This window comes from Labrus mixtus, chromosome 1 (assembly GCF_963584025.1).
Source record: "Labrus mixtus chromosome 1, fLabMix1.1, whole genome shotgun sequence".
NCBI lineage: Eukaryota > Metazoa > Chordata > Actinopteri > Labriformes > Labridae > Labrus > Labrus mixtus.
This window is the reverse complement of record NC_083612.1, coordinates 29,143,761-29,156,824: the sequence shown is the minus strand read 5'-3', so window position 1 is coordinate 29,156,824 and position 13,064 is coordinate 29,143,761. Positions and strand designations below refer to the sequence as shown.

Genomic DNA, 13,064 nt, shown 5'->3' with positions numbered 1-13,064 from the left:
CTATCTCTCCTTCCAGGTGTAGAAATAAACCGTTAAACACTGTTTGTGGTTGTTTAATACGTCTCACTGCTATTGGCTGTCCTGAGGCAATAAAGAAAACAAATCAATAAAGCATTTTGGAGAGGCTGGAGGTGAAAGAGACCCACAGAGCAATAAGACAGCCGGGCGACAGTTTTCTAAATTCAAGGGCGAGGGCTCGGACAGGGAATGAAAGGTTGCTAATTGCTGAGCCTGCCAGTGTATTGATCCAGTGGCTTTGAACGGTAACACAGATGGACATAAGGAGGGACGGCTCAGCCCTCTGTCCAACTGAGTCAATCTGGAGGGCGTTAACATGACTGTTTTAACGTATGACCTCACTGAATGGTTGATGATGTTGGTTAGTTGGTTATTCTGATATTTTCGGACTTAGGATGCATCAATGAGTGCACGGATGAATGCTTAATGAGATGTTTGCATGAGCAGATTTGTTCATTAAGTGCTTTGCGATGAGGCCACTTTGTTTTCTTTCTGTCCGTCAGAATCCCATTTGTAAACATCCTGTTGTCTAAACAGATTAAACCTGGGTGGACTGCTCGGTTAGCTGCTGAGACGGACCGGTTCAAAATGAACTTTCCAAATGCTTTTACTTACTAAATTGTTTATTTTTACTGGATGAAGAAGATCTGAAATGTTTGTTTTTCTCTTTTGTGTTCGGATTCAAATTCAGGTTGAGCTCGATCCATCATGTCTCATCCAATCAATCATGATGTCTGTGTTCATGAACGATCTCTTCTGTCAGCTTTCTAGACAGTTTACGGTGCTTAAAACAAAAAAAACACAAGTTCCCTAAATGTCTTAAAATGAGTCCTATAAACTTATAAAGTTCAGTGATGAGTTTAAAGACCTTTCATTAAGTGAAGATAAGAAACTAACCGATGTGTTCTCTGAAAATAAATTGGTAAAAAGGTTTCTTGAAGGCTTGATCTAAAAAGGATTATATAAAAAGCAAACAAACAAAACTTACATAACAGCATTACATTTGTCACAGTAATGCAGTGAGCATATTAAATGCATGTCTCAACAATTCAAACAATATTGTTCTGAGTTGACGTTTCAATCCGCAGAGAAGATGAGGCTCGAGTTCAGTCAACTGAAAACTGTTGTCAGTTTCTCAGTTTGACTGACATGTTTGATTTGACATGAAGGGCTTTGAGCTGTGGCTGTTATTGAAGTCACTTTGTACCGCTCTCCGTCCAGAGACAGCGGGCCGGGATGTTTCATGTGACCTTGTTCTAATCATGAGACTGAAGGGTGAGGGGCTGTCTTTGATACTTGGCTTTAAGGCTGTTCATCTTAAAATAAAGTAAAAAAAACAGAACTTATCATTCTGAAAAAATAAGAAGTATCATCTTTTATTTCTTCATATTCGGAAAAATGATTGAGTCAATAGTTATTTAATTAAATATTACATTAAGTTAATAATAAAAACTGATTCCATTTCACTCCTGTATGTTTTACAGTGTGACAATCTTCACAGTTTATTTTATTTGATACCCAAACCCTTCTGATTCTTATCTTCCTCAGTCTTGCGTAAGATTTGTCTCAGCTGATGCTCCTGTTTACTTGTTTTCGGATTGAACTGCTGTGTCATGCTATGACTCTGACTGTTTGCTGTGTTTGTTTCTAGGATGATTGGGGCTCCAGTGACTCGTCCAGCCGGGGAAAAGCACACAACCCTGATGACAAGTCCCACAGCCTGGAGACTCTGCCGCCAGGTAGGAAACTTCACCAACCATCAAGCACTGCAAACACACTCATCCTCTGTCATGTGAGCACAGGATCGTGCCAGAAACGGATATAATAACATGGTTTTATAAGAATTTAGAGGGGAAAAACCTGTGAAGCAAATGTTTCTTCTTATTAATGTTGAGGATATTTGACAGGATCTCCCTCCGGATGTGGAGAGAGTTCCTCTTATCGTCCGAAATAAAAGGCAAGACCAATACACTCCAGCTGTGCAGCATGTGCGTAACAGGCACTCTACACCGCAGTCATTTTCCCAGAAAGTTCTCCACATTATGTTCCCACAACCAAAGCCGTTTCCCCTTCGTAATGTGGTGACACAGTGGCATAGTTGTCGAGTGATTTTATTACCAGCAGAACATGAACATCCTCGGCCTCCTAAACCTTCCCATCTGAAAGTAACCACAGTGGAAGAGAAGTGGATTCAACACAGCCAGCAGCCTGATGCAGATTTGAAATGCTGGAGCTACAATATTATCCAAATATAATTCAACGACCTGTTTTAATCTCGCCACAAACCCAGCCATGCGCCTCTGCCCAGACTGTGAGAGACAATGTTTTCAGCAGTGTTGGAGCAGAGCAGAGAAGTCGCAGCAGCTGAAGCATCAGAGCAGAGATTTCTCATTCAGATCTCATCCTCAGCCCAAATCCCCCCCCCCCCTCCCCCCTCTCACAGCCTGTGACCCGCCAGAGCTGAACTCACACACTCCTATCTGATCTTCAAGTGGAAATGCAATCCAATTTGAATTTGGATTTCAACTTCAGGGTGACTTTACACGATGGCAGGGATGGTATCACAACATCAGCCACGAACATGAACACAAGAGGACGAAGAGATAGAAGGTAGAGGAGGCAAGAGAAGAGGAATGACAAGAAGCTGAAGATATAGAAGAAGCTTTGTGATCTCACGATGTATAGAAATGCTTTCTCTCAGTCTCCAGAACATGGCAGCTCACTGAGTTACCCTTATTATATTGATTCATTCAGGAGAGTTTGTGACTTTGTGATTTAAGTTTATTCATTTTTACTCATGCAAGGCTGAGGGTACACTTCTGAAGAATCTGAATCATGAATGATGTAAACATAAGGTATACTTAAACGCCCCGACCAATCCTAAAACCTCTCGTCCTTAGAAATATTTCTCAACATAATACTGAAGCTTCCTTTACGCAGGCAAAGCAGGCTAAATCTAAGAAGACTCAGTACTGTCAATGGGTCTGATTCCAAAGAAGCAATTTCCAGGATGCATATACTAATGAGCAAACTGTCTACATCATCAGTGACTAAGCTTTTAGTTGGAAGTACATCTGGAAGTTCAAAGGAAGCAGGATGAGAGGATGCTACACCTGAAATTACAGGTCAGAGTCAGAAAAGAGATATGATGGAGCACTTTGTCCACAGGCTTTCTTTAACAGCTTCACTTGATCAAATCTGAAAAGTCAATAGTCTATTACTAGTTATAACTATTTGTTTTGTCTGATATTTAAGTATTTATATCAATATTAATCTTTTCTGACCATAAACAATAATAGAAAATCATAGCAAATAGCCTAGTGGTTAGTGGCTGCACTCCATGTACAGTGGCTTTAGTCCTTCAATCGAGCGGCCTAGGTTCGATTCCGACCTGTGGCTTTTTTTCCACATGTCATTCCTCACCCTCTTTCTCCACAATTTCTGACTCTATCTACTGTCCTATCTCCACTTAAAGGCATTAAAAAAGACTTACTGACAATACTAACTACACATTCAGTGAAGAGAAAAGTCGCTCTACTTTGTCCACATGGTTTGTTAAAAATCAACACAAAACCAAAGTTCCTCAAAGTTTGCTGCCCCGATATAGACGTGTTCTCCAGGACTCTGTGACATCACTGCTGGGCGTGGTCACAGGTGAAGCAGAGCACACTTCAGTGATGCTTTTCAGCCTGGTGTTTAGAAGCTCTTTAAGGTGTTTATCTGGATTTGTGTATTTTTTTTTTTTTTTTAAATCTGTCAAATATGACAAGTGTGTGGCACGCTGAGCGCCAGAGTTCTCTGACCTAGCAGGCAGAGCGCTCATGGTTCAGTTCAGATAAGGTGAACGGCTCTGAGTGAGAGTCCTGTCTGTCTGCCATTAACTATCAGTTGGAAAGCTGACAGCGTCAAGGGATTTCCAGAATCTGTTGCCACAAACATAAACAACCAGTCAGCAGCTGAGTGACAAGAGATCAAGGCTGAGTGAAAACCAAACAGATCACCATCTGGGTGTAGATTGGTGTACCTGCTAAATGAGTCCAAAAGTGTGCCTGGAAAATGTCAACTGGATGAATAGATACGGTGAGACAGAAAACTGTTAATGTGCTTTGAGAAAAAGAAACAGGAATGAAAGACAAATGTTTTCAAAGCATCAGCTCAAGACTTTCAAAGCTTGAAGTGGAATCATTTGTGAAACGTCACTACATTAATTACTCTGTGACACTAAACAGAGATATCAGCAAGGACATCACACACTCTGACACACAGCAAAGTCTCAGAGGTGCTGTTTTACAGTCGCAGGCAGATCATTGAGAGCTTCAGCTAATTAGCATGCAAGACATTTTCACATGCTGTCACACATGCACCCAGTCTCTCTCTCTCTCTCTCTCTGTCTCTCTCTCTTTCTCTCTCTCTCTCTGTGTTCTCTCTCTCTCTGTTCTTGCTCTCTCTCTGTGTTCTCTCTCTCTCTCTCTGTCTCGCTCTCTTTCTCTCTCTCTCTGTGTTCTCTCTCTCTCTCTTTCACTATGTGTTCTCTCTCTCTCACTCTGTGTTCTCTCTCTCTCTCTCTGTCTCTCTCTCTCTCTCTCTCTCTCTCTCTCACTCTGTGTTCTCTCTCTCTCTCTCTCTCTGTTCTCTCTCTCTCTCTCTCTGTTCTCTCTATCTCTCTCTGTGTTCTCTCTCTCTCTCTGTGTTCTCTCTCTCTGTTCTCTCTCTCTCTGTGTTCTCTCTCTCTCCCTCTCTCTCTCCCCCTCTCTCTCTCTCTCTCGCTATCCCTCTCTCTCTGTTCTCTCTCTCTCTCTATCTGTTCTCTCTCTCTCTGTTCTCTGTCTCTCTCTCTCTCTGTATCTCTCTCTCTGTTCTCTCTCTCTCTCTCTCTCTCTTGCACACTCTCATCCATACTGAGCGATAGTATAATCTCATGCTGCCATATGCCTAACACAAGTCATTAGCATAGCAGCTGCACCTCGCTAATTAGTTGCATTATTATTTGCGCGTGTCTGTGTCTCAGTAGTCAGTGATAAACTGTGAAATTAAACATGACAACTTTCTCTGTTTAGTGCACAATGATCTCAGTAATCTGGACGGACAGACAAAGTGTGTGTGTGTGTGTGTATTTATTTAATATTCAAACTCGTGTTTCAGGCTGCAGAAAATTACTAAATTGAGTTTGATTGTTCTTTTCTTACACCGTGCAGTGAATAATAAATGCTCCTGTGTGCTTTCTGGCTTTACTAAAATATTCTGGCCTTGTCCGCTTTATTCTGCTCTGCATATTTTCTCATATATGCTGCAGCATAAATCTCATGTCAGCTTTCCTCCGTGCCGTGTTGCTGCCTTGTCAAGCAGCGAGGTTTCCTTCCTGTCACTCGTGGAGGATTCTTGAATCAGCCCGGCTGCTGCCTACATTTCACGTTCTCACTGAGGATTAATCCCATTCATTCCTGAGACACATTTCACCCATTCTCAAGGTTTAAACTTTATCTTATGTGGCAGCTTTTATTTGGCTAAACCCTATGTTTATTTCAAACTCATTTCACTAGAGAGTTATGTGTTGCTCTTTGCAATCTGGATAAACCATTTCTGTTGTGTGGTTAATTGTTTTTGTGTGTGTCAAAGTAAGAATCCTTCTAGCCTGCCCATGTTTAACTATACCGGATAAAAAAGAGATAACATTCAACATGTCTCTGTCCCAGCTGTGGGTTTTTGTTTGCCCAACAACCGGTTTTCCTTTCCTACATTATCATGATGTTCTCATGACAGCCAGAATTTATTTTACGTTTTGAAATATCTGTTTTTTGTTTACATTTTCAAAGCCTTTCCCTCCATATTTGCACACACATTCCAAATACTGTGAATAACTCAAACAAGTCATAACAAACGGTGTGAATCCCTTCAACCTCTCTTGGGGTTTAGTGGCTGTGTGCTTAATATTAGTGTCTGTGGGTTTTTCTAGGGAAAGTGCGCTGGCAGGATTTCGACCAGGATCTGTACGTCGGAGCCACAGTTGTAAGACCTGGACAGGATCCGTATGCCAGAAACAAGTTCAACCAGGTGGAGAGTGACAAACTACGTATGGACCGAGCTGTGCCTGATACAAGACACGACCAGTATGTGCAAACACACGCAAAACAAAAACACACACATGACCACATTTTGTCCCTCAAAACCAAAATCTTTGCATGTGTAACTACGAGTGAATGTGTACATTCTGTTCTTTGCTGTGTGTCTATTTGACTAATTGGTACAAGCTGGATAAGATCTCTTGGAAACTCCCTCTATTGTGGTCTATCAGATGAAAGCAGGAAAGGGGCAGCAGAGTGAACAGGCACTGTTCATTGTCTGCTCCTTTCATAACACTGACGATTGTTCTGCCTGTATAATTGATGAGGAGACGAAAATAAATCAGACACCTTCTAAGATATTATGATGGAGTGAGCTTGATACTTATTAGTTACAGTGCAGGATGTGGGTCAGAAACCAAAAATGGATCTGAACAACTGTTTCAGTATACAAGCCGAGAAGTACACATCACGGCAGGTGATGGATGCGATGTGTGATTTGTGGTGCTTTCACACTTGCAGAAAAACTTGGATTCTGAGTAAATCCTGCCAGCACCGTAGTATTTTTTTCTACCTGAAGTCTGAGTGAGCTGATGTGAAAAAGCAGCAGGATCGAATCAGGAGAATTCACCTCAAGAGGGTTAGAGGACATTCATCTCTTGTAATATATGCACAACTATAGACTGTAAGCACACAACCGGTACGACCTCCGTGCATGTAATTAAACGGCTGCATTTTCTTTTTGTACGTTAGGATGTTGTTCTCCGCTCTTTTGTTGATATTGTGACTCTGTTGAACTACACATAGCGCTGATGTAAAGGCAGATATTCTAATTATAGTGACGCAAAGCGGATTGTGTTGCTTCCCCTTTGAGATTATTGTGAATCAACCTTGTTTAAACTTGAGAGAGAAAGAAAGCTAAAAGACAAATCTGTTGAAGTGAATGATAAATGTCACAAACACGCTCCTCCTAAGGAACTTATGGAAAAAAGACTCCTTATTCTCAAATGAGCGATATATTCTATATAGCATTCCTCAGAGCAAACAACAAGATGTTTATGATCTCTGATATGTGACACTAAGGACTACAACATCTGCTAAATGAATTGTAGATTTCTCATGAGTTACTGCTAAAAGTTCTGGCATGAGGTCCCATGATTTGTACCTTTAGTGTGTGTAACTCGTGAAACACCGTCATCTTGCAAAAGTACATCATAGAGCGTCAGTGAGCTGTTTATTCCTACAGTAGCTGTGGGATCCAAAGACTATTTTTATAAAGGCAGCGGTCTGGCTTCCCTGATATATTGACCTTACTTAACAGCTAGAGCCATTAGCCTACTAAAAGAGCCAGGGATGTGTCCTCCATTGATCTGCTAGTGATGTGTCATTTGCACAGCAGGCAACAGGACTGATTGAAAAGGTGGTCCAGAAGAGAAGAGTCTGTTTTTTTTTTTGGGGGGGGGGGGGGGGGTTCAGGCAGGACTCTCTCATCTGTGCTTTTTCTCAAAAGAACTTGTACAGCTTTAAAAACATACAAAAACTTCTTTTTTTAGAAATAGAAATGTTCAAAGAGATGTCGATTCTAGATTGATCCAGCTGCATATTGACTGTTTCCAAGTGATGCTGCTCTGACAGACACGGAGCGGGCACAAAGGGACCGAACACACACCAACCACAAAGACGGTTCAATGACAATATGTTCTGTACATTCGATACGATGATGGACATATTTAACATGCTGAACATTTGTTCTTTACTCAAGCTTGTTTTGCCAGCTTTTAATTATATTATAATTATAGGAGAACGTTTCCTAAAATAACTTGAACACACGCGCCCTCATATGTACAGGCAGTGTATTTATAAACCCACATCTGTTCATGCGAGGTGCTTTTAAAGTGAATCACAAATAAGAAAAGTCTAAATGTAATGGTACCAAAGTGGAAAGAGGCCGTCTCTCAGTGGTGAACGTCTCATTTTCTCCTACACATCCTCAGCATGTAGTTTCCCCTCGTGTGTGTTCCTCACTTTGGAAGGGGATCACGATTTGACTGTCTTGGGCACATACACATGAACACAACCTCCTGGGTGTGTTGGCCTTGTGGTCTTGAAAACCCACTGTCAATCCCAGCTGTGTGTGTGTGTGTGTGTGTGTGTGTGTGTGTGTGTGTGTGTGTGTGTGTGTGTGTGTGTGTGTGTGTGTGTGTGTGTGTGTGTGTGTGTGTGTGTGTGTGTGTGTGTGTGTGTGTGTGTGTGTGTGTGTGTGTGTGTGTGTGTGTGTGTGTGTGTGTGTGTGTGTGTGTGTGTGTGTGTGTGTGTGTGTGTGTGTGTGTGTGTGTGTGTGTGTGTGTGTGTGTGTGTGTGTGTGTGTGTGTGTGTGTGTGTGAAATTGTAATTTCTTGTGTTTATGTATTCATATTCTGTTTAGAGAGCGGTTCCAGCTCTCAGCTTTGTGCACACATTCTGCTGTGCACTTATGTGTGTAGTTGTTTTTGTGCCTGTCTGTATTTGTACACATGGAGGCATTTTAATTTTGTTGTTTTTGTCTACTTGCTGTTTTTTTTTTTGTTTTACTCCTAATATTTCTTTTTTTCTTTGTTTGTGTAGTTGTAGACATAAACAGTGGAAGACTGAGCTGCCCGCCTCCAGCGTCGTCATCACCTTCCACAACGAGGCTCGCTCTGCTCTGCTGAGGACTGTGGTCAGGTAGGTGAATGGTGTGTGCTGTCTGCTTAAAAATCTTCCCAATTTGATTTGTTGTTTATAAAGCTCTATATTCTTTACTCATGATAATTGCCCTCTTTCCAACTGTTTAGTGTCCTGAAGAAAAGTCCTTCTCACCTAGTCAAAGAGATCATTCTGGTGGACGACTACAGTGATAACCGTAAGCTCTGAATAAAAACAGTGTGTGATTACATATGAACTGTTTGTGTTTTATCTGTTTGACACCTGTGTGTGTGTGTGTGTGTGTGTGTGTGCGTGCGTGTGTGTTTCAGCGGAGGATGGAGCGCTGCTGGGAAAGATTGAAAAAGTGCGTGTGTTGAGAAATGACCGCAGAGAAGGTACTTTTACACACATGTATATCCAAAAAGATTGTGCTGTTTTCAATCGGTCTGTATTTTAGCTTGAGTTTTATTTTTTATTTTTGCTTCTTCTTTAAGGACTGATGCGTTCCAGGGTTCGAGGGGCAGATGCGGCCACAGCACCAGTCCTTACCTTTTTGGACTCTCACTGTGAATGTAACGACCATTGGCTGGAGCCGCTACTGGAGAGAGTGGCCGAGGTAGACACACACACACACACACACACACACACACACACACACACACACACACACACATGTTTATTAATACAGATTCATATCATTTATATATGCACACAGTGTAGTGTACATACAAAGCAGGTAAAATGTGAAAAAGTCCAACCAGAGAAGCTATGAAAGGACAATAAGCTTTTTTCTGTTGTGACGTTTAGAAACACACTCTGTCGAGCAGCTCAGTGAAGTCACTCTGCTTTGACCTCAAAAAGTGCATGATCAAGTTGACTGGCTGAAAAGTGACAGTGAACAAAATACTTCAATTGTTCTCCAATGTTTTTGTTTTGATGCAAAGCATCAGTTTATTCTTTTTATTTTAATAAAACAAAACTAAAATAAAACATCTCAAAATGAACCTGCAGGTGAATCAGATCTGTCACCAGGTACTCGAGACACGAAGACATGCAACATGTGCAGTTGAACTATTCAACAATAACTCTAAGGTCTTTCTACATGTTATAGGTGAAAAATCAAAGAAGCTGAACTCAGTTGTAAGTGTGCTTTCAATAGGTTTAAACGTTTAAACTGGAAATGTCATCAACACAACAGAAACAGTGTTTTAAAGATGAACAGAATCAAATGATCTCAAATGTATCACAGCTCTGTTGATGATTCTCATGGTGCTGATGATCTTCTTTTGTCATTCACACAGAAGTCAAATGTCATCCAAAAACACTGTCCCTTTTCTTTTTCTTATTAGCAATTATATGCAAATCTGACTCTGCTTCATCAGCACATGATCTCTTTTTTTATTTGCATGAGAGCTGGTTTTTACAGCGTCATTAATAGACATCAGTGTGATCTCACACGGTTAAAAAAATATGTCATTTGTTTAATCTTTAAGTCAGGAGGAATAAACAAAAGTATTCAGTGGATTAGATGTTGATTTTAGGAAATATTAAACTGTATTTATTTCAGCAAAGAAAGAGTCATCTTAAAGTATTTACTCTGGGCAATGACAGTCAGGTTTTTATTCCCACTTCCATCACAGAGTTTATTTGCTATGAAGAGGTTTACCTCTCCGAGTTTTGTTTCCCTCTTTTCTAGCCACAACAAGCTGTAAAAGAAAAATCCTCAAACACAAACTAAAGTCCATCACAGATGAACAGTGTGTTGATATTTGCAGTGTCGTCTTTCTCCGTGTTGACTGGAGAGGGAACTTCTTGATCAAACTCTGTGTCACTCTGAAGTGGAGCACAGTTTGAAAAATGGAGGTCGTTCTTTAAATATTTATCCGAGTTTGATTCTGCATTTGATCCTCCCAAACGTGGCGTTTTGTCGCTCTCGATTTAATAAATGCCTGGAGCCAAATCTAAAACATTTTGCTGTCACAGTAATTGACTCAGCCTTTTTTACTTTGAACATTTCTACATAATAAATATACAATTCCTGAAAGAGAAAGAGAAATGCAATCTGTGTGGGTAAAAGCTCATGTTTCATATCAAGTTGTCTCGTCGCAAAACAAATAAACTCAGCTGGTACCTAGCGGGGGGGAGGGGGGGGTTTGTTTCAGTTATTGTCATACTGGTCTCTAAGTGACTGTACCATGTGAAGCTTTACTTTCAGTTTTGCTCTATAAACACTATGAAAGTAAACAAAACAAGTATCACTGGCAGTGTATCAACTATCATTCATTTGGGGTAGCCGCTCGTCGTCCCAATACAACCTCCCCCAGCTCCCAAAGAAAGGCACAAACTACTTTTACATAATATGAGTATGAACGTCTTTTACGTGTTTCACTGTCCTCTTCAGCCGATTGAGAAGTACATTTCCAGAATGAGCCCACCCCTTATGACTTCCTTTCCAGACACACTCCCAGCGCTCTGATGTCAGACAGTAAGCTAAACAAACAGGCATGTCCGTCACATAGAGTCAATCTACTGCATTACTGAGCTGCGTACGCTGAGTTCAGTGTTACAAACAGAAAACACTCCTTTCTAAAAGTTTTCCCCCGGAGTTTTCACAGTTTGGTGATAAGCAGAGTCAGGGTCGGACTCTTTTTCTCTGGGTGTCAGATTACACACACTTACTAACTCTCAGTCATTTATCATTTGGAACAAAATCATCTACAGATATTTTTAAAATTGCTTAAGATCGTGCTTAAAACACTCAACTTTGTCAGACAAGCATCATGCAGAATAAAACGGATTTTCTCTGAAAGCAACTTGGTTACATCAAGGCCTGATATCCCAACTTATTGTATTGGAAGGTGTCTAAATGATATTTTTTTTTTTAGCTTTATAAAGTAACACAGCAGAGGGGCAACATTCAAATCTTCTTAGCAGTATAGTTTAAGGAAAGAATCATGACACATTTGTTTACTTGCTTGATTTATTTTGCCTCTGAACACGTGTGATTTGGGATGGTAAAGTATAAGAAGTGTTTTTTTATATTGTACTGTTAAATTTACTGTAGAAAAACAATTCAAAAAGAATCGGGGAGCCAGACCGCGACCCCAGCAGACAAGTGTGATGTTCTTAAAGATGTCCTGTTTGTCTCATTCTCGGCTTGTCGAGAGCTTAAAGAACATTGTTTTCATTATTTTCTCTCTCCCTTCTCAGGACAAAACCCGAGTCGTTTCCCCCATCATTGATGTCATCAACATGGACAACTTTCAGTACGTCGGAGCCTCGGCCGACCTGAAAGGAGGTACGGTGCACAAGTAGAGATGCATCTAAGGCGCTTGTCTTCACTTTCATGGAGCCGTTGTGTTGTCCATCTTTTTATACAGTCTATGAACTAAGGTAGACTCTTAACGTTGCCTTGTTCACAGCATTAGAATTCTAAGTGGATGAAATGCATCCATACTGATATATTGAGGACAAACATGTCAAGATACAAATTATACTGTAATTGAATGTTTGTTGTGTGGTTTTGATGGACCTGGTTTGATTTCACACATTTAGTTTCCTTTCACATTTGAGAGTGCTGTATAAACGCTTCACAGCAACAGAGTGTATCAGTGTGAAATGCAGCTCTCTTGACAGAACTTCTGCATCTGCCGGTCATTTTCAACCTTAATTCAGCTGTTCAGTCCTCTACACTTTCATTTATGCATTGCAGCAAATTGATACTTTGTCCCTCCCTTTATTTTACATACATGTATATATGTGTGCATATTCTAATATCTAGATTGATTGAGATAGTTTTCATAGAGATTCAGATAATATTGATATCATTTTATGTGTATTCTGAGTGTTTTTGTCAAAAACTATTTCTATTTCTAAAACTATTTCCTCTGAGATGAATATCGTATACCCTCACATTCTATGCAGTTCATATGGTTAGCATGTTGTGTAAATTGGCTCTACTACATATGCAATGCAAGGTTTGGAGGTTGACCTCTTTCTGAACACAGACAAGTGAAATCAGACAGCTGCTGATGTTTCCAGACACCTAATGTGAACCTGCCAAATCTAATTACATAACCAGTCTGCTACTTAATCCCAAATGATGGTCCTGATGGTGTTGTCATTTCGTCCTCTGTGTGTTTATTTCGGCAGGTTTTGACTGGAATCTGGTTTTTAAATGGGACTACATGACCTTGGACCAGAGACGAGCCAGGCAAGGCAATCCTATCGCCCCCATAAAGTGAGACGGATTAACCCACGCATCTACTCAAGTGATCAAACATGTCCGACACTTTGGTTTGCCTCCAACTACTAATCTAACTC

At 40.6% G+C, this 13,064-nt stretch overlaps 1 protein-coding gene across 1 annotated transcript in view; it reads left to right on the top strand.

Moving 5' to 3' along the window:
* galnt2 (UDP-N-acetyl-alpha-D-galactosamine:polypeptide N-acetylgalactosaminyltransferase 2) overlaps positions 1 to 13,064 on the top strand; it is a 59,543-nt gene that overhangs the window by 31,368 nt on the left and 15,111 nt on the right. Inside the window, exons 2-9 of the mRNA XM_061041178.1 lie at positions 1,670 to 1,757; positions 5,972 to 6,125; positions 8,682 to 8,780; positions 8,891 to 8,958; positions 9,071 to 9,136; positions 9,236 to 9,357; positions 11,952 to 12,039; positions 12,894 to 12,981. Coding sequence (XP_060897161.1) covers positions 1,670 to 1,757; positions 5,972 to 6,125; positions 8,682 to 8,780; positions 8,891 to 8,958; positions 9,071 to 9,136; positions 9,236 to 9,357; positions 11,952 to 12,039; positions 12,894 to 12,981 — 773 coding nt within the window. The remainder of the gene's footprint in view (positions 1 to 1,669; positions 1,758 to 5,971; positions 6,126 to 8,681; positions 8,781 to 8,890; positions 8,959 to 9,070; positions 9,137 to 9,235; positions 9,358 to 11,951; positions 12,040 to 12,893; positions 12,982 to 13,064) is intronic.